Source organism: Dendropsophus ebraccatus, chromosome 3, assembly GCF_027789765.1.
Source record: "Dendropsophus ebraccatus isolate aDenEbr1 chromosome 3, aDenEbr1.pat, whole genome shotgun sequence".
Taxonomy (NCBI): Eukaryota; Metazoa; Chordata; class Amphibia; order Anura; family Hylidae; genus Dendropsophus; species Dendropsophus ebraccatus.
Window position 1 is genome coordinate 154641991 of NC_091456.1, and position 27272 is coordinate 154669262.

Consider the following 27272-nt stretch of genomic DNA (forward strand, 5'->3'; position numbering starts at 1 on the left):
AATATTTTTTTCTTAATACTTCTAGCATATTGTACATGTAGAGCATGTTTGCAGATGGATAGGAGTTGTCAGGGAGAGGTCAGGGTAAGAGGTATACTGGTATATAGCTAGTAATAGACAGTTATATCAAAAACTATCCCAAAGTCCTTTTTAGGAGTAGAAAAAAAGGGGGGGGGGGATGTGTCCCGCAAGAGTTCCCCAGAGCATCCACTTGCAAAGAGCATTATTTTGATAAAATTGCCGAAAACAAAAGCTTTGTCTTTTGCAAACTGTGCCATGCAAAGATCAGCATGGGACCACCACTTTAAGGCTGACCACCACCAGCATGCACCGCCAGAGAGGGTGAGAGGGTCACAACAGGCTCTTGCACAAAACATTTTTAAGGGGATCACAATTGGCTCTCTTCCACATTTTTATCAGGGTCACAATAGGCTCTTGTCCACAACTATCAGGACAGTCACAACAGGCTCTTACCCAGGGCCATATTAAAAGCTGCTGCTGCCCTAGGCACTAAACCTGCAGACGCCCCATCTTCGCTCACCAATTAGCATCATTCTAGTTTTTGAACATCATATTGATATCTAGTCAGTCTTACCACCATAGCCGCCCCCCCCCCCCCCAAAAAAAAAAAAAAAAAAAAAAAAGACACCAAATTTACTTGCAAGTCTGAATGGGAGGTGGGAGACCAAAAAAAACCCAAAGCAAAACAAGACAAAACAAAAAAATGTTTCCTTCCCCTGCTCCCTGATGCTGCCTCCTGCAAGGTGCTGCCCTAGGCACCGGACCATGGGTGCCTAGTGATAAATATGGCCCTGCTCTTACTAACTTTTCTAACAGGGTTACAACTAACAAATAAGACGTAGTATGACAAATTTAGATGGCACTGTATCTAAAGGCAATGCTTATTTCCCCTTCAGACACATCCCCACAGTCCTCCCTACTACTACCAGCTATGCTTCTGCCTGAATTGAAGACTCCATGTGCATTTTCTCAGACTGTTTACCTAGAAAGAATAATTATATGAAATTTGTATATCAACTATAAGCCTATTATGTATTTTATACAGTACAGTATATACAGAGAGATGGTTACCTCCATGTTTTCCATACACATTAAAGCATATGCCCACAGATATTGCAATTTAGTAATGGTGTAGAAAAGTTTCCATAAGTTTTCACATTTGAAAAAATCGATAAGAACTACCAGCAAAACTGTACGGCTTTCCCATAGCAACCAATCACAGTGCTATATAAAAGCTGAGCTCTGATTGGTTGCTCTGACTGCCATTTTTTTGTTTATCCTCCCCATTTGCAAATGTCCAATGTAGCATCACACGATCCAGGGGACTGAAGTGTTATAACTGTATACCATTTAATACAGAGGTGGCAAATATTTATTAGAATTATTATACATCATTACCAGAATTATCATGTTTCGTCTGATCAGGAATCTCAGATCCTTTAAGATTTGATAAAGTCTTGAAAGATAAAGAGACATCTTGGATTTGTGAGATTCCAGCACATCTCAATTAAAATTTGCAAAGTAGGTAGTTTATATAAGATTTTTACATTCAGAAATCAGTGTGTTAGCCTAGTATTCGGGATATGATTGTCCAAATTGACATGCTTGATAATTACATTGTCATTTATAGATAATACTAAGGCCTTTTTTTCATGACACTATAGGTTAGCATTTATTCCAATCCAGTGCTTTATTAACTGGTGAGCGATAGCATGCCTTGGCGGCACTACTAGGTGTTGCTGGTTTCCTTTGATTAAGGCTTCTACAACCTACATGTGAAAAAAAGAAAAAAAGTTATACATGTAAATACATTGTGTGCTCAGGCAGGTGGTAAAACTGCTATCTGATAGTAGATTGTAATAATTTCCAGCAGTGAATGGTTCTAAGGCACATCTAGTTGTTTGAAAGGAAATATGGTTCCCTGATGAATCCGTAAGGTAGAAACATGTCGGAACTGTGACTTTTTCACATATATCTAACATCGCTGCTGTATTTTATGTGGTTTTAGTGTTGTCGCTCGTTTTCACTTTATTACATTTAGTTTTTCTTGTTTTTTCTTGAGCTTTTTTTCTCTCCTGGCCACTTACAATAGAAGGGGGACTGTCATCAAGGTTGGGGCCACCCTGTTAAGGAGGTGGGCACCACAAGAGGCAGGGAGAGTTAACGATCATCAGAAGAATAGGGTGCACCTTCCATCCCTTTATTCTTGACCTCTTGTTGTAATCCATCATATTATAACCCTCATCTGGTAGGTGCCCATTTGGAAACTACACTGTATATAGAGCATGGATTTGAGTGTGTATATATGTGTTTTTGTGGACCATGTTTTCAATAACTTTAATAAACGTTATGTATTAAATTGTCCTACAGTGGTCCCTGTACGCCGGTAAGAAAACTAAGGAAAGATGGCTGGAAACGTCCCAACAAGTGGAAGGTGAGAAAAGTGCAATTTTTTCTCCTTATTTTTAGGCTTTGGGAAATAAGGATGGTTGTCAGGTGATTTAAGGACAAGTGGTGGTAGGAGAACACATCTGGCTAGGCCTTATTTATTCTTATGGTTTGTATTTTTTATAAAGTTAAACTAGTATTTGCATTGAAGACTAAAGATGTATAACCATTTTTATATGGGTCAATGCAGTGTTTGGCTGAATGTGCTGTCACTTCCGAGACATGTTTATCTTAAAAGTGGTGGTGGCTACAGTCAGGGGGGGCACCGGCAACACCACAGCAGGCCTTCGGGGAGCACAGAGAGGTAAGCATATAGGGGGGGGGGGATTTATCAAGACCAGCAAGCAGGTGTAAATTATGATAAATGAGGCCCGGGCATATGCCCTTGCCTAAACTTTCATGAATGTCCCCCATAGTGTTTATTATGTTTTCCAACAGGGCAACATGATATAAAAAATTTAGGCTATGTTCCCACAACGTACTGAGAAGCGCTCATAAGGCCCATTGTTGTAAAACAACAGCAGGAATTATTGATCATAAATATTAATTCCTGCCGTTGTTTCAAAACAACAGCCATTGTTAGCGCTTCTCAGTACATAGTAGGGACATAGCCTTACGGCCCTATTCCACCAACAGATCTGACGACAGATTATCTGCCAAAGATTTGAAGCCAAACCCAGGAGTGGATTCGAAAAGAGGAGAAATCCAGTCTTTCCTTTATGACCTGTTCTCTGTTTATAGTCTGTTCCTGGGTTTGGCTTCAAATCTTTGGCAAATTATCTGTTGTCAGATCTGTTGGTGGAATAGGGCCTTTAGGGTGCTTTCACACACACCGTATCCGCAGCGGATTTTACAGTGCGGATTTAATGCTGTGTTCATTCATTTAGTTAAATCCGCTGCGGATCCGCAGCAGAAAATCCGCTGCAGATCCGGTAGGTGTGAAGGCACCCTTAAAGTGAATAGAGCAAAATTGCAATACCACAGAACATGGGGACAGGTGTGGCGCTGTTTTTGCAAGAAAGTAGTTGTGTTTTTCTAATCTTGGCTACCACCTATAAGACCATGACTTATAGCACAAAAATATTGTTCTGATCCCCCACTATAAGGAGTTTTAAACTAAGACCTTGTATTGTAAATTAGAGGTTTACTTAATGGAATTAGAGGAACATAACTTGGATCCCTGAGGCCCCCTTCACACGTCCGGAAAAACCACCCGGATTTCCTATCAGGAAATCCGGACGGATTTCCGGACGCATAGACTTTCATTGGACACGGACACCCTTCCGGAATTTTCCGGAGGGCTGTCCGTTCCGGAAAATAGGACCGGATTTTTTAGAACCGGTCCTATTTTCGTCCGGAAATCCGGCCCGGACGCCCCCATAGGAGTCTATGGGAGCGCCCGGGCCCCGGACGCTTTCCTGATGCACATCAGGAAAGCGTCCGGAGTTCCACTCACCTTCCGCCTCTGCTCCTGCTGCCTCTTCATCCGCAGGTACCCCCGGCAGCCACTCGCGGCACCCCCGCACCCCCCCCGCGGCCACTCGCGGCACCCCCCGCACCCCCCCCCCCCCCGCGGCCACTCGTGGCACCCCGCACCCCTCCACGGCCACTCGCGGTACCCCCGCACCCCCCTGCGGCCACTCGCGGCACCCGCACCCCCCCCCCATCCCCAACCCCCCCGGCGGCCAGGAGACCAGGACAGGTGAGATTAAAACTCTCATCATGCCCTGCTGACAGGCCATGATGGGAGTTGTAGTTCTGCAGCCTGTGGCCATCCAGGTTGCAGAAGTACAACTCCCACCATGCCTTGCTGACAGGCCATGATGGGAGTTGTAGTTCTGCAGCCTGTGGCCATCCAGGTTGCAGAAGTACAACTCCCACCATGCCTTGCTGACAGGCCATGATGGGAGTTGTAGTTCTGCAGCCTGTGGCCATCCAGGTTGCAGAAGTACAACTCCCACCATGCCTTGCTGACAGGCCATGATGGGAGTTGTAGTTCTGCAGCCTGTGGCCATCCAGGTTGCAGAAGTACAACTCCCACCATGCCTTGCTGACAGGCCATGATGGGAGCTGTAGTTCTGCAGCCTGTGGCCATCCAGGTTGCAGAAGTACAACTCCCACCATGCCTTGCTGACAGGCCATGATGGGAGTTGTAGTTCTGCAGCCTGTGGCCATCCAGGTTGCAGAAGTACAACTCCCACCATGCCCCTGCTGACAGGTCATGATGGGAGTTGTACTTCTGCAACCTGGATGGCCACAGGCTGCAGAGGTACAACTCCCATCATGTACTGCAACCTGGGTGACCACAGACTGCAGAAGTACAACTTCCATCATGACCTGTCAGCCAAGCATGATGGGAGTTGTAATTCTGCAAGCTGTGACCATCCAGTTTGCAGAAATACATGTCCTATTTTTTTTCTCATCAGGAAATCCTGAAGGTTTTTCCTGATGGTTTCCTGATGGTAAAAACGGATTACTGTCAGGAAATCCTGATACTATCCTGATGATATTTAAGGCCTCCTGATCAGGATTTCCTGACAGTAAAAACTGACACGGACGTGTGAATGGGGCCTGAACAATCTGGGTTACCTCCACTGTGAAATCTATTACACTATGATCTCTATAAATTGGGTTGCCACAACAACCTCATACCGAGGATGGCCCTGTTGTACCATATAAAATACTGTAGAGACTTGGCCTGGAGAAAGGTGGAATATATTGACACCCATAGGCCAACACTTTGGGTTAGATTAATCAAACATGGTGTAAAGTGAAACTGGCTCAGTCGCCCCTAGCAACCAATCAGATTCCACATTTCATTTTCCAACGAGTCTGTGAGGAATGAAAAGTGGAATCTGATTGGTTGCTAAGGGCAACTGAGCCAGTTTCATTTTACACCATGTTTGATAAATCTCCCCCTGTGTTTTTAAGTGAACTTCTTCTTTAATTATTCATGTAATTATCAGGCGGCATTACCTCCGTTGGGAAACAGGCCATTGAATACAGTGTTCCACATTAGCATGCCTTGAATAAGTCCCCGTATGAACACAATGTTGCCTACAGCAAAGGTTTCATTAAACGGCTATAACATCTGCGGCCTCGCTGTCTGGCTATAATATTTCTGCTCACAAATAAAAAGGATTGTTTTACACACTCCATCAAGTCTCGGGAGCTTGCACTGGGATAGAAAGATGAAATCTGCCTTCCTTTACATTTATACATTTTATCATTCCAGTGAAGTCATAGAATCTAAACATTGCCCCGCGCGGCTCGGAAACGCTGCCATATGTCTTACAAAACCAGAGTAATCAAAAAAGAATCAATACGAGAAGGAAATGAAATTGAACTTTACCTGTTCTCTAGTGAACCAACGAGCATCTTCTATTTCAGTCTTGTCAACTGTAATTTCTGTAGATATTGCGACACCTAAGCAGCCAATCATAAGGGATGATGGCATTGGCCAGGGCTGGCATGAAACATACTGAACGTGGCCAACTTTAACGCCACTCTCCTCTTTCACCTCTCTACGGACGGCGTCTTCTAACGTTTCCCCTTTGGAGCAAACAGGATAAAACAAGGTGTACTGTAAAAGCATAATAATCACAGCCCAAAGCTATGAGGGAAAAAGTCTATGATGTCATTCTATTGTTCTCTTTCACCGCTATGTCCGGCTGGAGAAAAGCTGCTGAAGTGTTAATAGATCATTGACAGGAATAACTACCGATACTCAATCATCACTAAATCATCTCCCATATCTCCTTATGTATAGAGATTAAACAGAATTATTTACATCCCTATATGTGATTGATTATAGTGGCCCATACCCAGGGCCGTATTAAAGGACAACTCCCGCGGGACCCCAAAAAAAAAAAAAACACAGACACACACAGACACCATACTCACCATCTCTCCGGTGACGATCGCCGCTCGATTCGCCCGCCGTCCGCCTCTCCGTCGCCGCCTTCCGCCATCGAGCGATGTCTCCAACTTCCGGGTCCAGGGGATGGAAAAGGCTGCCAGTGCGCTTGCGCACCGGCAGCCTTTTCATTGGCTGGAGCGCATCACATGGCTTCCAGCAAGCTCAGCCAATCAGGGCTGAGCAAGCTGGAAGCCATGTGATGCGCTCCAGCCAATGAAAAGGCTGCTGGTGCGCATGTGCACCAGCAGCCTTTTCATCCCCATTCACTTTGCATGAAGACGCCGAGGAGGAAGAAGACCCGGACCGCCCCTCGGCTCTGACGTCGTCACCAGATGCCGCCCCGGAGAAGAGGACCGTGACGATCGTAATAGGTAATGTATAAATTCCTTAACTTCCGGGGTGGGGGGTCGGGGGTCCGAAAGTGGGGGAAGGGGGCCAGGCCGGGTATTTAACCACATTACAAAGTTATATAACTTTGTAATGTGTGTTAAATGAGCAAAAAAAAATTTTTGTGGGAGTTGTCCTTTAACAGCTGCTGCTGCCCTAGGCCCTAAACCTGAAGATGCCCCATCTTCACGCACCGATTGGTCATACCAGGCCTGACCAATACCACCATACCCCCCCCACCCCCCTGGAAAAGACACCAGATTACTGGCAAGTCTGAACAGGAGGTCGAAGACTAAAAAAAATATATATATATATTTTTTTTCTTTCCCCCTGCTCCCTGGTGCTGCCCCCCTGCAAGGTGCTGCCCTAGGCACTGGACCACGGGTGCCTAGTGGTAAATACGGCCCTGCCCATACCAATAGCCTGCAAAGTCATCAGAGTTATAGTGTACTGTAGGTTTACACTTAATAGGGTTCTTTGATTAAAAAACATGGTTGCTTTTGCTGTTTGTTCTTGTTTTTTTTTCTAATCTTTTAATTCAATTTTACCACCAAAATTTACAGCACAACAGAAAATAATAAAGAAAAATGAAAGAAATACAGCATTCCGGGTACCAGGTTCTACTGTATATTACAATTTACGAGTATAAATGTAGGTCTCTTATGAGCTCAAGATGTGTAGCAGTAAATGTGGTCATAATAATGGGTGATGGCCATGATTATACAGTCAAGGGGTGTGAATATTTTCAAATTAAAGCGACTCTGTACCCACATTCTGCCCCTCCCCCCAAAGCCGCTTGTATCATCCGATAGCTGCTTTTAATCCAATATCTGTCCTGGTTCCATTTAGCAGGTGATCCAGTTATTGTCCTAAAAAAACACTTTTAAACTTGCAGCCCTGTGTCATATTGGTGTGGCCTAGAGTGTCTATGCCCTAAGCCTGCAACGCCTTCTCATCATTAGCAGGATTTCTTCTTTTCATCACTTCATTCACTTCATTCATAAGCGGTGCACATGTGCTGGATAGTTAAGATCCATGTGCAGTGCTCAGACAAGTGATGAATAGGAGATATCCTGCCCAGTGGCATTCCTAATGGTTAAGGGAGGCGGGAAGGAGGGACAGGGAGGCAGTGCAGGCCTAGGGCATGGGTACTCTAGGTCTCGCTAATTTGACCCAGGGCTGCAAGTTTAAAAGTTGTTTTTAGGACAATAACTGCATCACCTGCTGAACGGACACCAGGACAGATCTTGGACTAAAAGCAGATATCTGATGGTACAAGTGTTTTGGGGGTGGGGGTGGCGGAGGAGCAGATTGTGGGTACAGAGTCGCTTTAGGTTTACACCTATCTGACTATTACCTGATTTTCCTGAAAAATCTGTGTAATCAGGACACACTAAGCGATTGAATAACAGTAATAGCTCATTTTTGTTCAGTTGGCTGTTGGCTACAGGGCCTCTTTAAGGCAGTCCGGCAGGTCACAGATAGTCTTTAAAAAAATCTGCACATGGTATCATTTCTCTGTTTCCCAGGACAAGGAGATCTATCAGTAAATTTGTTGGAGTATAAACACATATCTAAGTATCTAGTTCTCTATACATTTCTATGTACAGTATCTGTACACCTTGTAATGTCTTGTTTCCTCTTGCCTCGTGAATTGTGTGACCTTGTGGTCAGGGTACTTTCTGGGGTCTGTAAAACAGTGTCACTCATAGATCACGTTTATTGCACTTGTTTTTGTCTTATGTACTTAAGGGAGAAGTCCAGTGAAATTTTTTATTAAAGTATTGTATCGCTCCCCAAAAGTTATACAAATCACCAATATACACATTACGGGGAATGCTTATAAAGTGCTTTTTCCCCGCACTTACTACTGTATCAAGGCTTCACTTCCTGGATAACATAGTGATGTCACGACCCGACTCCCAGAGCTGTGCGGGCTGTGGTTGCTGGAGAGGATGATGGCAGAGGGATGCTCAGTGTCCCTCCAGTGCCCTGTGTCCCTCAGTGTCCCACTGCCACCATCCTCTCCAGCAGCCACAGCCCGCAAAGCTCTGGGAGTCGGGTTGTGACATCACCACGTTATCCAGGAAGTGACATCACCATGTTATCCAGGAAGTGAAGCCTTGATGCACTTGAAGCCTTCACTAGGCCAACTGACATCACTTCTTGCATTATGTCTAATTTTTGCTGTTACTAAAGACCAAATGGCCTTAGTGATGGAGCCTTGACTGGTGGCCGAATGTATAGCATTGTATTTCATATAGAAAACAGGCACAAAAAAAAATTAAGTAAATTGCTAACATTTGGTACATCACCTCCCCTTCTGATTCAAAATTACTTATTGTTAATGACCCATTTAAACCAATTTTTCCTATTACAGCACCCTGGAATTAATAGTACTATAAAATAAATCAAAATAATAGTAATGTGATGTATATGATATGTATATGTACCTACCTGGCTCAATAAAGCCTGCTAAACAAGAGAACATGCCAGGTGGAAATCTCTTCTGTCTCCCCAGGAGACAGTGGTTTCCATCAGGGTGAACGATGAGCATTATCACCACGGGATCTGGATATAACAAGGAAGACAAACAACAACAATAATATGTCTACTAGCCTCTAGTGCACAAACCTCACCTGTGCTCCTTACTTGTGCTGTTGCCTTCTGGTGACAAGGAAAAAGTACCACACACTAATATAGAATTGTAATAAAGGTCAATGAAGAAAAGATATGCATAATAAAGGTCAATGAAATTATAAATATATAAAACTAAACAAGCTCTATAAGCCACATAAGCACCATTATGCTCCTTATGTAGAGTGGAGTGTTGGAGTGGCTAAAGATTTCATTTAGCAGAGCATTAAGAAGAAGCCCTCATTGCTGAGGCATCCGGAAGTAGATATATAGGTTTGAAGGGGTACTCCAACAACAACCTTTCAGATCAACTGGTGTCAGAAAATGCCCGAGATTTGTAATTTACTTCTATTAAAAAATCTCCAGTCTTCCAGTACTTATCAGCTGCTGTATGCAGGAAGTGGTTTATTCTTTCCAGTCTGACACAGTGCTCTCTGCTGACACCTCTGTTTGTGACAGAAACTGTCCAGAGCAGTAGCAAATCCCCATAGAAAATCTCTACTGCCCTCCAGACTGGAAAGAATACACCACTTTCTAAACTAAAAAAGGCTGGATGAAATTGGGGATTGTATATGATGCCGAGAATTAACAATATCTGGCACTTGTATAGCATTGTAAATAGTAATGAGAAATACGGGGCTGGTTTAATGAAACATTGTTGCTTGCACTGTATATCGGGCATACCATAACTGGCAGTGTATGGGGTGCACAATGGCTGTTGTATTAAAGTTATTATATTGCATTGCAAAAGATAATATAGCAACTAATAAAAAATTAAAGTATATCCTGACATTGGCATTTCTAGAGGAGGCTGTTAAAATTTCACATAGGGTACTACACAATTGTCTTAAGGTGTACCTCTACTGTTTTGACTGGTAAACACATTTTCTAAGACACTATTAGGCCATATTCACACATGGCATAAAAAGCAGCCGTTGTGTGATATGACTGTGTCACAGAACAGTCGCTTTCTGTGATGTTCACTCAGCAGATACTGCAGTACCGGCCAGGTGAGCATCACTTCATCTAGGGCAAATGTGGGCAAATTTGGGCGTGCCTGTACTCCAGTTAGCCATTTAACACAATGTAAAGTATGATGGCCGGGAGCCGTACTTTACATTGTGTGCCCAGCCTATTTTGTGCGGCCACTGTTCACTAAGTATCGCCCGCACAAAACAGACATGTCAGTTTTTTGTGTGGCTGTAGTCTATACAATGTGTATACACCAAGGCCAGTGTTCTATATACTTCAGTGCTGTCAAGCAATGTTGGTTAACAACAGCCGTTGTTGCATAGCTGTAGCAACGGATGTTGTTTTACTAAAACATACACTGTGTGAACAAGGCCTATGTTTGTATTTTGCACCAGAATAGCTTATCGATTGCTCATTCTCCCCACTTGCTATAACTATGCATTATAAGATGAAGCTTCCTTATCCAATGTAAAGTGATTCTATGGGGCTAAAGACGGATGCTAAGAGGATGGAGCTGGAAGCTCTGTCCCCTAATGTATAGTTCTATGTGGCGGAGAGAACGGGTGCTTGGCAAGCTATTATAGCAGTAGAGGCACACACTTTATCAAATCAATCAGTGATAAACTAACCATGCAAAGACTACAAGGAATAACTAGAATTTTACAAGGGTATTTTAGTCTTATGAGGACCTGTTGTACCGCATACCCACTCACTATTTTTATAATGGTTATAGTAATAGTAATAGCTTTTTTGGATTATCTGGATCAGGGGAAGACAGATTTTAAACTTTAAACTTTACAGCACTTATCCATAAGCATTTTAGATTACGTTTTGTGAGCATTAGCCACATACTGTGGAGCTTTATATATAAACATTTAAATATTACAATAGCAACAAGAATTTAGATTCAGATGCATTAAAGTGGTTATCTAGCCCTACAAAAACATGGCCACTTTCTTTCAGTGACAGCACCACTCTTGTCTCCAGCTTGGACAGGGTTTTGCTGCTCAGTTCCATTGAAGTAAATGGAGCTTAATTGCAAACCGCACCTGAACTGGAGACAAGAGTCGTGTTGTCTCTGAAAGAAAGTGGCCATGTTTTTGTAGCACTGGATAACCCCTTTAAGAGGGAGCTAAGACAGTGATGCCTTTAATTTTATTACTCTTTTTGTTATTTTAAAGAGGACCTGTCACCCCCGGCCCCACACTAGAGCTCCTTATACTTTCTTGATCACGCCGGGTCCCACTTCTTCGGCCGGCCCTGGGACGGAGATATTCCCGCGGGAAGCCCGGCGCACGCGCCGCTGAGATGAGTCCGACGCTCATAGAGAATAAATAAAGCGTCGGACTCATCTCAGCGTGATCAAGTAAGTATGAGGGGCTCTAGCGGGGGTCGGGAGCCTGTCACCCCAGCACCGGGGGTGACAGGTCCTCTTTAAATATTAGTGTTTAGATAACTTTCAAGAAAATAAAGGAATATGTGTATACAGTATGCCATATACAGTAGTTGGAGTAATGTGAAAGCGTGGGCCCAACACCTGTGTGGCGTGATGACCTGGGGGGCAGCGGCTGTGACTGAGTGACTGATAGGTGTAACCAGGTTATTAATATTTACAAGTCATGTAGGAACAGGGACCGGCACTACTCTGTCTTTAGGGTGTAAGGGGGATTCGCAGACTATTACGGGGTGCTCAATCTTTTGCTGCAAAAAGGCTAAATCATATAAGACCACTATGAAGAAATTGAAGAGAGCACTCACCGTAAGTTTATTTAGTTCTTTATTCCATTGCTTTCACATTGCTTTCCTGAGTCAGTAGAAGCACACGAGTTGTGTGAAACAGCTGTCACTCATTACCGCATCTAACACCAGGCGCCCCCGTCAGCCACACGGCGTTCACCAATGTGAAAGCAATGGAATAAAGAAAGAAACTTACGGTGAGTGCTCTCTGAGTTTTACCAAGATGTCTGCATGTAGCAGATCTGGGTCAAGTATATGAATATGAGAGAGTGTATTTTCATCCTGTAGAAAGGCACCAAACGTGCTGTGTGTCACTGAGTGTTCAATTACGAAGATCTCCTTATGATTTCCCTATGTACTCACCCACTCTTGGGTATGATGTATTGTGGATGCCTTTCAAACTGGGGCACCCTTCCATCACACACGTTTGCTTGTATCCACCCTCTTCAATTATTGTTTTACCACCACAGGTCGGGCAAAATTTATATCGATTGTGCCAGGCAAGGACAGAGCGAGCTTGTGCCAAAATACCTAGAAATAAGAAAACAGATAGCATGTAAATACATTACAGTGAAACTGTAAAAAACAAGTAATACTAATTAAAAAGAATACATAAAATGTATTGCTTTTCGATACAACTACACAAATTACTGTTTTGGGTGTTATAGTATAGGTTGTCCATTATAAAAGATTCTCACAACATTGTTGTACTTTTTTTTCAGAATTATATAATTACATACATGAACACTTGCAAATTTATGACATAAACCTTTGTACGGTTACAGAGTTCTTCCAGTGATCAAAATAATTTTGTATTTCCTCCGGGTGCTTTAAGAATAAAAAAGCAACCATACTCACCTGCCCAGATTCCCCCTCTCTTCCGTTCTGATGACTCTTGATTCCTGCTTCTCTCTAGTGCATCTTCTGATGTGTTGCCTCGCAGGAGATGTTTGCATAGCCAATCACTGACTACAGTCATAACCCGCAGTGATTGGCTGAATGGGCAACTGGGTAGACAACACATTAAAGGAAGTGTAAAGCAGCAGGGACTAGATGCCTTTAAAACTACAGCAAAGTGGTATCATGGAAAGTACTCCAAGCTTCCATTATAGTTGTTCTAAAGGCCTCCAGCCCAACATGCTCTCCACTTCTTCCTGCTCCTGATGACATCCTAGTCGTGCAGAAAATGCATGCTCAGTCATTCACTGAATGAAGAGAGCAATTTCTGTTCTAACTGCGAGCTGAAAGGGCCCTATCAGGCCGATTCAGCTGATCATCGCTCCGTCTAATAAAATCAACAATCGACTGATGACAACGATCATCAGCTGATCGTGCCTTTAGGTCCTGACCTAAAATGATCAAAAACAGCTGATGACTGTGTAAAGAAAATAAAGGTTATACCTTACCTCTCCATGCTCCCCTACGTCTTCCTGTCTTCTCCACGCTCTGCCGAGCCACCGGTGCAACTTTAGAGTGGCAAGCCGCCAGTATGTGGTTGTGCAGCCTGTCACTTCAGAGACCTGCTCTGAAGTTCCACGGGAGGCTGCGAGAAGCTTGGAGAAGACAGGGAGACTCCTTAAAAGGTAACTTATGTACTTTAAAGCAAGGGCTGCATGAACATCGCTAACAATCTCTGTGAATCCCTTGCTGCGCGATATCCAAGCCGTGTCAAGCAGATCGACGCTCGTTTACTTTATTGATCGGGCTGTCTAATACAGCACTTAGAATGGCAGGAGATCAGGGTAGGTGAGTATGGTTGTTTTTTATTTAATGGAGCCAAAGCCAAGTATAAAGACTTTCAATATCCCTTTGAAGTCATTAGAGACCTGTCACATGGCATAAAAAAGGCCTAATGTCTGGCATGGCATTTGTTAACAGTTATTTTGGTCTTAAATACTTTTCTATCAATGTCTAATATCTAATAATCCATACCTGCTTCTGTGCTGACCAGCTGCAACAGAGCCGGCATCGGGGGCTGAAGGAAATAGCAGCCTTCAAATTTCCTTTCAAACTGATCTGTAGATAAGTTCTCTACATTGAGGGCAAACCAGGCCACCAGTCTATCTTCCTGTTCTGCTGAAGGTGGATTATTTAATTGGGTTTCAACTCCAAGAAATATTAATGAGACCTCATCGGGCTTTGACAAGAATTCCTTCACATCATCGTGCTGTAGTCTGCAGAGCTTGATTTCTGGCTCTTGTGCGCTATCTTTTGTACCAATTAGTGATACTAGCGGACATAGGTTAGAGAAAATGATGTACACTGAACTGGTGTCTGTGTGCTTGGATTTTAACCAGTTAATGTCTGTCCGTTTATCGCTTCTCCTGTCCAGAAATGTACTGCTGAAATAATTTTCATGCTCCTCTTCAGCGTCAGTCAAGAAATGAGGCTTCACTCCACCTCTAGCACTCGAGAGCAAGTTAACAATGTGTTTGTGACCCCAAAACTTGGCGATATCTAAAGCAGTCTGTCTGGATTTGTTCACCAATGTCTTGTCGCACCTACAAATAAATAAATAATAAGACTTAGATTAACGTTTTACAGCTTCTTATAATGGTGATAATGAGTCGTAAGAGCGCAAAGCTTCGACTAACACCACATATGTTAGAATTAAAGAGCATCTGGCCCTGTTTTTCATATGCAATCAATGTTATATTACAATATATTCTCCTGAGAGTATTCAGCCTAAAAGATGTCTGCTACTTTTTTTAGAGTCCCGCTGTGCCATTGTACTGGAGATTTTACTTAGTCTTAAAGGCTTGAGTGTCTCCCTGGACAGGTCTGGAGCAGAGATTCACACAGACAGGAGAAGAACAGAATTTGTGTCCAAAGCTCTCCTCTCATATTAAGTCTATAGCTTGCTGCAAGCTCCCTTATCCTATAGGCACATAACATATTAAACTGAATGTAACATCAGGTACATCACTCCCTACATTAGCACGGGGATCCCGGTTGCACAGGGTTTTTTTTGTAAACGCTACTCAGTTCCCGTGGTCGGCACCGGTCTATTCTCTTGCACCGGCCAGACTGGGAGCACTGTGCGCAGGCTCGCCACTCCCAGTGTGATGATATCCCCTCCTCTCTGTGACGTGGCTCCATTAGAATCAATGAGGGGAGGGGATATGGTCACACTGGCAGGTGGCGGGCCTGCCCCCAGTACTCCAAGCTGGTGCTCTGTAAGGGCCAGTTCACATGGAGTTAAACTGGCTGAACTCTCTGTGCGGAATCCCGCCAGCCTCCGTGTCAATACAGGCAGTCTATAGGAGGGCTTGCACCTCCCCTCTCCGCACGGAAGAATTGACATGTCAATTTTTTCCAAGCAGAGAGGTGCGGAGAGAGGAGGTGCGCAAGCCCTCCCATAGACCGCCTGTATTTACACGGAGGCTGGCGTGGTTCCGTGCAGAGAGTTCCGCCACGGAATTCCGTCAGTTTTACTCTGTGAGAACTGGCCCTAAATGAGAAAAAATGAGTCCGCCGTCCATAGAAAATCCTATGGACGTTGGACTCATCTCTTCTCATTTACATATTGAGGGCGCAGACCATCAGGCAGTGATTTCTTTGGGCGGGAATGGCTTCAGGAGTGGGAACGGCAAGAGCAGATAAGTATCAGGGACTCTATTGGGGGGGGGGCAGGGTTTCCGACAAGCTCTGCCCCAAGTGCCGGGGTGACAGGTTCCCTTTAACTAGCACAACAAATATAACCATATTTGTTGGGAATACTATTTGAAAATTTCTGTCATTATAAAACACTTTCAAAACGTTGCACAGACATGTCAAAAATTCTGATTGGTCAGTCTGAATGTGAATGTTTAGATCCCCCCGATCTATAGAGAATCGTAAGGCTCCCTGCGATCTCTGTGTCACAGCATGAGACAATCTCCAGAGACTTATAATGGAGATTATCTTTTTGCACCAAGACAGAGATTACAGGGAGATGGCGAGAGAAGCGCTTCTCCCAGCTATATCTATGGATCGTTGGGGATCTGAACACTTGCATTCTGAAAGATCAAAACTTTTGATCACCGACTTGAAAAGCTTTTATGACAGGTGCCCTTTAACTTAAAATTTGATAAAAATGACTGAAAATGCACGTTCATCCAATATCACAGATTTCCACATGATAGCACAACATATTTTTTTTTATAAATATCATTTTTCGCAGCGTTCCTTCTCCATCTACAATTATACTTTAACGTGGTCTCTTCCATTACAGAGCGTCAGATAACAGTTTTAACTCCGTCTAGAGACCCTAAATTGCCGACATTTGTGTAGAGGACACAGATAAGTAAGGCTTAGTCATTTTGGCTGTGGAATTCATCCTCTGATATAATTGAAATATGTCACACTCGGTATCCCGGAGCACTGATGCTGAGATCTTCTAATGTAAACTATTCAGTGTAAATTAAGGCTCTGGAGCTGTGAGTTGAAAAGGAGAAAAGACTGAGTTTGTCTATAATTGTATTAAGAAGTCGGCATGAAGCGAATATAAAAGAAAGATACGTGTAATTACCCTTTCTCCAAAAGCATCTTCACTACATCAAAGTGGCCGTTCCTGGCTGCGTACATAAGAGCACTCCATCCATTTTCAGCAGTTTCATTAATGATCGAGGATGAATGACTTAGAAGAGCAAACAGCTTAGTGGTATCGCCCAGAGCACAGAAGTTGTGCAGCTGAGCAACCATTTCTTTCCTGGGATTTTGCATTTCTGAAAGGCATTAAGACACAGGCATTAGAACCGAACACAATCTATCCCTTGTGATAGCAATACAGATCAATGCTGCTCAACCAAAGAAACTGCAGTTATAATAGTCAAATGGAACGACACAAGTCAAGTTGACCATAGATGAGAAGATTTGCCCCCGGTCCGACCAGTGCTCCCATAACTCTTTCTTTTATTGGGATCGGTAAATGCGGCTGTGTACAAAGTAATCGATGGGGATGATTCTGTGAAGGTGAAATATTCTTCCATTGTGGCAAGTACGTATCCTGCGACTTGCTGCTCCTGTATTTTCTCATCCAATTTGTGAGTCCTTGAGAGCAGAAACTTGATCTCGGGAACAGAAGGTACTGACGCTAATGTGTTTATTTACTTCAGGCCCATCCACAGAAGAAGAATGTGTGCACAGGATCCTATATACTGATATAGCAGGCTATGGCGGTGCTCAGGGCTGGAGTGAGACAAATGTTTCTTGTATCACCCGCAATCTTTCTCCTAAGCTCTGCATTGTGTGTTATAGAAGATGAGAGGGCTGAGCATGCTGCTAAAAAGCCAGGTCTTCACCACAAGAGTCTTTGTGGTCAAGGCACCAGTTGTGGATATACAAAGATGAGACCCCTATCGTGCATGAAGAGATGGGACGGAGGGATTTCCCTAAATTTTATAGCCAAAGTAATTAATATGATATTTGTTAATTATATACTTTACCAATAATGACTCCTTACCCCAGAAAAATAGCCTTAAAGTCCTGACCACTGGACTTTAGGAACTAGTGTTGTCCACTGCCTGTTGTTAGGGAAGATCTGTCACTAAAAACAGACAGCAAGACAAATTAAAGGAAGCTATGGTGGGGCTTAGCATGTGCTATGTGCAGGAGAAAGACAATCACAGCAGTCACCGAGAATTTGCAGAGGCCTAAGACTGGCAGGACAATTAGACAGCACCTCATGATTACATTAGTGCTGATTGGGACACTGAACCATCAATGACATGGTAAAGAACTATTTAGAAGCTGCAATGGCTATTGATCAAGGCATCTGAACAGTTAAATAACCGGAATTGGAATGATCTCTGCAGACAGTTTGTGCAATACTCCCTCCTCCAACCCATGATGTAAATGTACACAAAGAGAATGGCATCACTCACATCAGTTTCTGTCCTCTCTGCAGCTCACAATCTAAATTTCAAATGAACCTTTATTGCACTTTTTATTGCAAACTCACTATCCTAGGCTATTTCTTTTACAGAGTATAGGGGCCCCTGTGCCACTGTACTATACTAAATCTGATGCCCTATGTGTGACAAAAGTTTCTTCAAATGTTCAGCACCTGATAAAACGTAAAGCGACTCTGTGTCCACCAACCCACCCTACCAAACCGCTAGTATCATCCGTTTGATGAGAATAAATACTTTCTGGTTGTGTCTTTTAAAATGTGCCCCGTGCCTTGGTTAGAGCAAAAAATTATCTATAATTCTATAGCAGGCGAGTCAAACTAGTATGGCCTAGAGTGTCTGTGCCCCAGGTCTGTGACGCCACTCCTTTCTTCCTCCCCACCTTTCCCATCATTAGGAAGATTTCTATTTATCGCTTGTCTAAACTGCATCTCTGTTGCTACAGCACAGGTGGTTTAGACAAGTGATGAATAAATAATATCCTGCCTGGGGAATACCAATTTTACACTACCTTGTTGGTGCCGCCGCATAGATCAGACACCATCTATTTTTTAAAATGCCACCCAGTTTCCACGACTGGCGCCAGTTTCTTCATTAGAATCAAGTCTTGCTGTGACACCAAGGGAAGGGGATATTGTTACATTGGGAGTGCTAGGCCCACCTCCAGTGCATAGAGCAGGGTGAAGTGCACAAGAAGAAACCGTAACTGATCACGGGAACCGGGTGGTGTTTAAAAAAAATGGACCATTGGGTTTTCCACGCCGACGCTTACAAGGTAGTGTACAAAAAAAAATTTTTTATATAGCCCCCCACTACTTTTTCTGACACTGAAGTATTGAAAGAAAGGTGGCGTGAAAGCAGGCATCATATGGTCAATGGCATATAACAATACACTGCACTATATTCGCTAACACTGGTAACCCTGTGCTGCCTGCTACAATAACATATTAATAAACATGAATGAGGGTCACTATATAGATCTGCCCTGCAACACAAAAAGGATCCGTGCACAAGACTCTTTGGGCATCATAATGTTACCTATCAGGCTTAGGGTGTCACCTGTGGCATTCCATGGTGGATTGGGTGGAAACTTAAAAAAATGTAAAGCTCCTGGTGCTATATAAACCCCTTTTTTGGTATTAGGTATTTGGATGAGTAATGCTGGGTTTACACGGAGTGATAATTCGCCCAATCGTACGATTAACGATTTCTAAGTAACGATTTTTCTTTTATAACGATCAGTGTTTAGATGGAACGATATATCGTACAGAAAATTTGTTTTCCGATTGTTTTGCGATCGCTTAAGCCTATCTCGCACATAGGTAAAATCAGTAAACGACTGTTTACACAGAACGATCGGCGAATTTTTTGCGAACGACGAACGACGATTTAAGAACAAGTTAAAAGATCAAAATGAACGATTTCTCGTTCGTCATGCGATCGTTCGCTGCGTTTACACGTACGATGATCGTTCGAATTCGATCGTTATCGTGCAAATTCGCACGATAATCGTTCTGTGTAAACCCAGCATAAATTATAGAAATTATATTTGACTCATGTGACATATGTAATATGGAGCTAGAGAAGCAGGCAGACATGATGTCTCAGTTTTGCAGATTTTACAGGATTAAGAAACAGTAGAACCATTCGTCCTGCAATAAGATCCAGGTTCAAGTGAGAGCATACTGTACAAGCTAACTAAGGGTGCGGGCATGACCCGATCATTTACACATGAATAATCAATGACTTGGTATTTAGAATTATAACATTCTTAATTAGGCTAAACACAAGACAGACAATTGCTTAAAGGGGTATTCCGCTTTTTCATATGTCGCTGCCTATAGTGAGACTGATAATTCATTCCGTACTTACGATCTATTCAGTCTCCTTCGCCCAGGTCTGAGCTGCTGCTTTCTGCTAAAGACACAAAGATCTGTGTGTGAGCTTTTCTCTCCATCTCCTTCTCCTCTCCTCCCCTATATGCAACTTTGTAGCAACTTTGTAATGCCAGGAGGTTAATCACAGAAAGTTCACCAGCAACTTGACCTCAGATTAACCCTCCCAGAATTACAAAGAAACGACATAGTTGCAGATACAGCCTGCCAGGGACTTGATGACATCAGCCATCTCAGGAAGGTGGCCTGGAGGGGGGGGGGAGATATAGAGAAAAGCTCACACAGTTTTTTATGTCTTCAGCAGAAAGCAACAGCTGAAAACTGGGGGGAGAAGACTGAATACATATTAACATGTATGAAATTAATTGTTAGTCTCACTATGGGCAGCAACATATGAAAAGTTATGTTTAAGCAGAATACCCCTTTAAATAACAATGCTGCCCAGTAGAGTTATTACTAGAGATGAGCGAACCTGGAGCATGCTCGAGTCCATCCGAACCCGAACTTTCGGCATTTGATTAGCGGTGGCTGCTATCCATCTATCAAAGCTGGCAGGCCATAGTTCAGAGATAGGTGAAAGTGACATTTGGCGCAGGGCTCACCAACAAACATTTCCTACTGGATGCAAAACAGCAGGTAGTCACGGTAACTTACAGGCCACAACTTACTCTTGCTAGCGCACAGGGAGGATGCCGCTATCCCTCTCCCCTCACACTTTCATATAGGGAGGCCCTTATTGGTGGAGCAGGCATGCAGTTTTAGGCTGCTGAACTTGGATAAAGCTCTAAGGTTGTCTGGAAAACCTGGATACAGCCAATGACTATATCCATGTTTTCCACATAGCCTTAGGGCTTTATCCAAGTTCAGCAGCCACCGCTAATCAAATGCCGAAAGTTCGGGTTTGGATCGAATCGAGCATGCTCGCTCATCTCTAATCACCACCTCCAACTCCCAGGCCCTACTGCTGGGAGTCTGATACTGGAGTCTGTGTTACATTGGGGGTTTAAAACTGTGTTCTGTGTTAAAGTATGTTCACACTACGGAATCCGCATGGAGAACTTCCCACAGATTCTGCCGCTCGCCCTGCACGCTCCTGTTTGAATCTCCACCCATCTCATACACTCTATTCTCAGTCGGATTCTGCCATCTGCCCAAAGAATTGACATGTCAACTCTTCGGACGGATAGTGGAATCTGTCTAAGCATAGAATGGAGTCTATGGGACAGTTGGAGATTCAAGTGGGAGCAAGAAGCGGAATTTGCAGGTATTTCTCAGCGCAGATTCTGTAGTGTGAGCATATTCTTATACTAGAGATCTGATACTGGGGTCTGTATTACATTGTCGGTCTGATACTTGGGATCTGCATTATGTTGTTGGTCCAGGCCCGGACTGGTAATCTGGCAAACCGGGCAAATGCCCGCTGGGCTGGCTGGATTACCAGTCCGTGGGCCGCCCGGGCTGCATGAAGAAAAAAAAAAGACATTATTCAAAATTATTCTTAATCAGCAGCTGCGGGCCGCGGACGGGCTGCGGGCTGAGTGTGGTAGGTGAGGGGGGGGGGGGGGGGGGGGGGGGGGAGTCACCCGATCCCTGTAGCTCCTCTCCGGGCAGCGCGGGTCTTCTCTCTCATCTTCCGGCGCAGGCAGCTTTGGGACAGAGACTCTGCCTGCGCCGGATGTGTTGCACAGCCTCTACCCTTCCTCTGTGTGTGTGTCTTTAAGATGCACACACACACACACAGGTAAATGACAGCGGCTGCGGGGCACATCCCGCGCAGGCAGAGTCTCTGTACCAAAGCTGCCTGCGCCGGAAGATGAGAGAGAAGACCCGCGCTGCCCGGAGAGGAGCTACAGCTGCAGGGAGAATGGTGACGGGAGAGAGGAGAGGCTGAGGAGCGTGTGACAGGTGAGTTGGTGGTTTGTTTGTTTTTGTTCTTGTGGGGGCACAGCACGGAGGGCACATATATAACTAATTGGGGCACAGAAGGGGCTAGTATAACTAACTGGGAAGAAAAAAAGGGCAAACCTGAGGAAAACACACAAAAAAGGCTGTATACAGTGATAAAACCTTTTTATCACTGTATACAGCCTTTTTTCTGTGTTTTAGCGTGTACCATTACAATAAATTTCTTTGTTTTGTTTTAAGTATACCTAATTGGAGCATGTCGGTATACGAGATCGCTTATCCAGGCAGGATACGTGGTGTCCTCTGGTGTCCGGCGCTGAGCGGATCTTTCAAGGATTTCCAAAAGATGATTGGAGTCGTAGTACTAAAATCTTCAACTACTTTATTGCAATAAAGTAGTTGAAGATTTTAGTACTACGACTCCAATCATCTTTTGGAAATCCTTGAAAGATCCACTGAGCGCCGGACACAAGAGGACACCACGTATACTGCCTGGATAAGCGATTTTGTATACCGATTCCTCCTACCGACTCTGTCGGAACCCTGGTGGGCAGCCGGCGTTCAAAGCATCTGGCGGTGTCGGGCTCGTAGCACGACCCGCAAAGGTGAGCAACATCCTACCACTAACTCATTCATCAGCCTACCCTGCAGAATTACACTATGTGCGCCGTGCGCTGTATTCCTCTTTTCTCTTTTTAGTAATTGGAGCATGTATAACTAATGTGGACACAGAGGGGGCACATATACACTAGGAGCACATATAACTAAATGGGGCACAGAGGGGGCACATATACACTAGGGGCACATATAACTAAATGGGGCACAGAGGGGGCACATATACACTATAGGGGGCACTTAAACACTATATAGGGGCACAGAGGGGGGCACATATACACTAGGGGCACATATAACTAAATGGGGCACAGAGGGGGCACATATACACTAGGGGCACATATAACTAAATGGGGCACAGAGGGGGCACATATACACTAGGGGCACATAAACACTATATAGGGGCACAGAGGGGGGCACATATACATTATAGAAGCACATATACATTATAGGGGCACATAAACACTATATAGGGGCACATATACATTATAGGGGCACATAAACACTATATAGGGGCACAGAGGGGGGCACATATACATTATAGGGGCACATAAACACTATATAGGGGCACAGAGGAGGCCTATATAAACTATATGGGGGCACAGGGTGTATATATACACTATAAGGTGGCACAGAGTGGGCACTATTTCTGTTTGGAGCAATACACAGGGACTTTGTATAGAGGTGAGGATGGTGCTAAAGCAAGGAGCCTAAAATGTTTATCTGGCATATCCTGTGGAGATGAGTTGTGGTTGGAAGACGTCTTCATGATGGCCACACCAGATGGGGAAAGGAAAGTGAATGACTCTGATCCAAGAAGACATCCCTGTGAGTTCCTGGGTGTAACCACTGTGTAATCACTTATGCAGGGGAGGAGAGAGGGGGTACACTTAGTTTATGTGGGGCTCAGGCACATTCTTTGCACAGGGGTCCTCTGCTGTCTGTGTCTTCCCCTATTGATGGTTAATATTGCATCTACCGCAGTCCTGCTGCTCACACACTATATAGTAGTAGTATTACTGTGTGACACAGTAATAAAATCATTATTAATTCTGTGTGAGATAGTAATGCAGCACATCGCACACACATTGTCACATAGTGCAGCTCCTGGCAGTGTCACTATGGTTGTGCCCCCTCTGTGTTACCTGGAAGAGAAGGAGGTGCACACTATAGAGCAGGGCAGAGGATGGAGTTGGTGCACACTATAGAGAATGGAGGTTGAGGAGATTGAGCTGTGTGTGGGGTGGCGGGGGGGGGGGGGGGGGGGGGGTTGTTCTGGCATCTGTATTTCTTCTGGTGTTTGGGGTATAAGTTAATGTGGCCCGGGGTCTGAAGTTACAAGTTGGGGTATGCATTTATTTTGGGTCTGCGGCATACATTTATTTTGGGGTCCAGGTTATAAATTTATTTCGGGGTCTGTGGATTCCATTTAATCAGTGGTCTGGGATATCAATTTTGTTTAGGGGTGTGCAGAATTAGTTTATTCAGGCATCTGGGGTATGATTTTTATTGGAGTGCAGTACAGGAAAGTGATGAGAGAAGGAGTCACCTGGTATATGGAGTCACTGTCAGCTCTCCTGACATCTGTTATTTGTGCCCTCCATGAGATAACAATTGCAGTGCATCTTTAGTTAGAGCTTTGTGTTGTTTTCTTCCTCTGTTATTCCTCCTGGAAACATAAGACATCAGGCCTGGTCTACATGGAGACGTATAGTGACACAATAATATTACATTACTCCATGTATCCCACAGTTACCAATCCTCTGATCAATAGGATGTGTCCCCACATACAGGGGCGGTCTTGGCATTTCTGGGGCCCCAAGCGAAGTTATGTCTGGGGCCCCCCCTCGACACGCGTTCCAAAACAAAAGACCGCTGTGTGTTGCCCCCAGTAGTATATACCCCTTGTGCGCTACCGCCAGTAATATATACTCCTTGTGTGCTGCCCCCAATAGTATATACCCCTTGTGTCCTGCCCCCAGTAGTATATACCCCTTGTTTGCTTCCCCCAGTAATATATAGACCCCTGTGTGTTCCCACAGTTATATATAGCCCCCCCGTGTGCTCCCCCAGAAGTATATAGACCTCCTGTGTGCTGCCCCAGTTGTATATAGACCCCCTGTGTGCTGCCCCCACTAGTATATAGGCCCCCTGTGTGCTCCTTTAGGGGTATTTAGCCCCCCTGTGTGCTCCCCCACTTGGATATAGACCTCCTGTGTGCTCCCCCACTTGAATATAGACCCCTGTGTGCTCCTCCAGTAGTATATAAACCCCCTGTGTGGTTCCCCTAGTAGTATATAGACCCCCTGTGTGCCCCACCAGTATTATATAGACCCCTTGTGTGCTTCCCCAGTAGTATACAGACCCCTGTGTGCTCCCCAGTTATATATAGACCACCTGTGTGCCTCGCAAGTAGTATATAGACCCCCTGTATGTTCCCCCAGAAGTATATAGACCCCCTGTGTGCCCCACCAGTATTATATAGACCCCTTGTGTGCTGCCCCAGTAGTATACAGACCCCTGTGTGCTCCCCAGTTATATATAGACCACCTGTGTGCCTCACAAGTAGTATATAGACCCCCTGTATGTTCCCCCAGTAGTTTATAGACCCTCTGCGTGCTCCCCCACTTGGATATAGACCTCCTGTAGTAGTAGTATATAGACCCCCTGTATGTTCCCCCAGAAGTATATAGACCCCCTGCGTGCTCCCCCACTTGGATATAGACCTCCTGTGTGCTCTCCAATTTGTTTATAGACCCAATTCTGCTGCCCGCCCTGTCAGTGCTGCTGCATGTAACTATGAGCGCTCATTACAAGTGCTCATAGTTACAGTTCAGATGGCAGCAGCGAGCGGGGCAGCGGCCCTGTCCAGCGGTCTTGAGCACAAGAGCAGGGCGTGGGGGCCCCCCTTGATGTTGGGGGCCCCAAGCGATCGCTTGGGGTGCTTGGTGCCAAAGACCGCCACTGCCCACATAGTCTGTTACTGTCAGTCATAACTGGGCAGTGTGAGTGTAGGAAAGAGGGGATGGTAAGGGCCATACTACATAGCCTGAACCAGCACTGTAAGCGAGCGCTCGCACGGCTCAATAATGGTGCGGCAGGGCGTGATTGCTGATGTTCATGCAGCTCTTGCTGTGATCAATGTGTTCCTAGATTTCCAAGAGGGATAACAGGGGAACAGCACAATCACAGTGGAGCAAACAAATCATCTATAGTATTCTACCTGTGACTGAGTCTGATCACTGCTGTATTCTCTTCTATAGTCTGCAGCATCTGTGTACACCTGGTGTCTGATGTTAATATAGTCAGTGTATGATGCTATTATTATATGACAGTAAAGCTTAAACATCTTCTGCTCAACATAGTTGATGCCGTGGTTGGGTGGAGATATATATGTGGGCTGGTGGGGTTTGTGTGCCAGGGCTGCTTTTCAGCCCCAGTCCGGCCCTGTGGGGGTCTGTTGGGGTCTTTGTTATATATTGGATCTAATACTGGGGGTCTGATACTATGATCTGTATTACACTGCACTGGAGGTCTGGTACTGGGCTCTGTATTACACTGGGCATCTGACACAGAGGTCTGTATTACATTGGGGGTCTGGTACTGGGGGTCTGACACAAGGGTATTACATCTAGGGCCTGTACCTGGAATCTAATATTACATTGATGGTCTATGTCTTGGCTATGTCTGTATTGTCTTTGAAGGGCTGTTGGGCGCAAATTCAGTCTCGGTGCCTCGGGCAGCATGAGGAGTATATACGGCCCTGATAACGTTTTTACACAGAAATGTCTATTACATGTTACATGTACAGCAACTTCAATGGTACAACAGCACTGTGTAAAGACACTGAAGTCAGAGTTGTTTCAAAGCTCCATTAACCTGACTCCAAAAAGTCTTTTGTAATTCATAAAATAGAATGACGATGAAGCAGCACTCCCGAATAGCTGCTTCATCTTCCCTCTGTTACATGTACAGTACTATATGCATTGCCCTGTGTTACAAGTTACATATGCTACACTGTATTACATGTTACATGCTAGAGGTATCACATGTTTACAAGTGCAACAGTGTATCTGAGTCATGCCATTTTATAATCAACTCTGCTAGTGAGAACTACAAATCCCAGAGTTCCCTGAGGAGCTTGCTCTGCTATATGCATTACATGCTTGTATATATATATATATATATATATATATATATATATATATACATATATATTGCACTGAACCTTTACACATTGCAACAATGTATCTGGTCTCCTTGTATTCTATAGAAAAGCCTACTAGTGAGAACTATAACTCCCAGCATGCCCTGAAAGGCTTGGTCTCCTGCGTGTGGTGGAGTGGGCACGCAGTGTGCCAGGCTTAGAGGCCGCTTAGTACCTGAGTATCGGAAGCAGCAGACGGAGAATACTTAAAGGACTGCTGGAGGATCACTGGGAAAACCTTCACTTCCTGCTACCGTATGTCTTCTAATAGCTGCATCCTCTGTTTGCATCATGGACAGTGTGCAGTCTGCTGTCAGATAAGGACACAGCATTGCTTTAGCTGATCAATTTAGAACATAGCGGAATATAGTAGAATATAGTTTCCTACATCATTAACAGCAGTTCATTCTCCTGTGTGAACATACCCTAAAAGTGGAAAATTCATGTCACTTTTTTTGATTTGACAGTGCTATGCTACGTTTACACTGAACGATAATTGGCCCAATCGTACGATTAACGATGTCGGAGTAACGATTTTTTTCCCCGTAACGATCAGCGTTTAGACGGTACGATATATCGTATGGAAAAATCGTTTTGCGATCGTTTTGCGATCGAGCGCCCGCAGCCCGGCCCGCCCGCAG

The 27272-nt window shown here is 44.4% G+C and overlaps 1 protein-coding gene across 3 annotated transcripts; it reads right to left on the bottom strand.

Moving 5' to 3' along the window:
• Positions 1-712: 712 nt before the first annotated feature.
• On the bottom strand, positions 713-26870 carry NUDT12 (nudix hydrolase 12). Of its 3 annotated transcripts, none has more exons than XM_069964678.1 (7): positions 26807-26870; positions 16632-16827; positions 14054-14622; positions 12485-12652; positions 9233-9346; positions 5822-6021; positions 713-1790 (listed from the first exon to the last, which is right to left on the bottom strand). In XM_069964678.1, exons 2-7 carry the CDS (start codon positions 16823-16825, stop codon positions 1680-1682), a joined length of 1356 nt encoding a protein of 451 aa, XP_069820779.1. In that variant the 5' UTR covers positions 16826-16827; positions 26807-26870; the 3' UTR covers positions 713-1679. The 3 variants fall into 3 exon arrangements, with proteins under 3 accessions (XP_069820779.1, XP_069820780.1, XP_069820781.1); XM_069964679.1 differs by lacking the exon at positions 26807-26870 and adding an exon at positions 23974-24090; XM_069964680.1 differs by lacking the exons at positions 713-1790; positions 5822-6021 and adding an exon at positions 8154-8464.
• Positions 26871-27272: the final 402 nt, after the last annotated feature.

Excerpts from the sequence above, each read along its gene's own strand:
- NUDT12 (XM_069964678.1), bottom strand. The coding sequence starts at position 16,825 with ATGCAAAATCCCAGGAAAGAAATGGTTGCTCAGCTGCACAACTTCTGT. Across the intron at positions 12,653-14,053 it reads GCTGGTCAGCACAGAAGCAG|GTATTTTGGCACAAGCTCGC; the intron begins GTATGGATTATT and ends TCTTATTTCTAG. Across the intron at positions 9,347-12,484 it reads TACATCATACCCAAGAGTGG|ATCCCGTGGTGATAATGCTC; the intron begins GTGAGTACATAG and ends TGTTATATCCAG.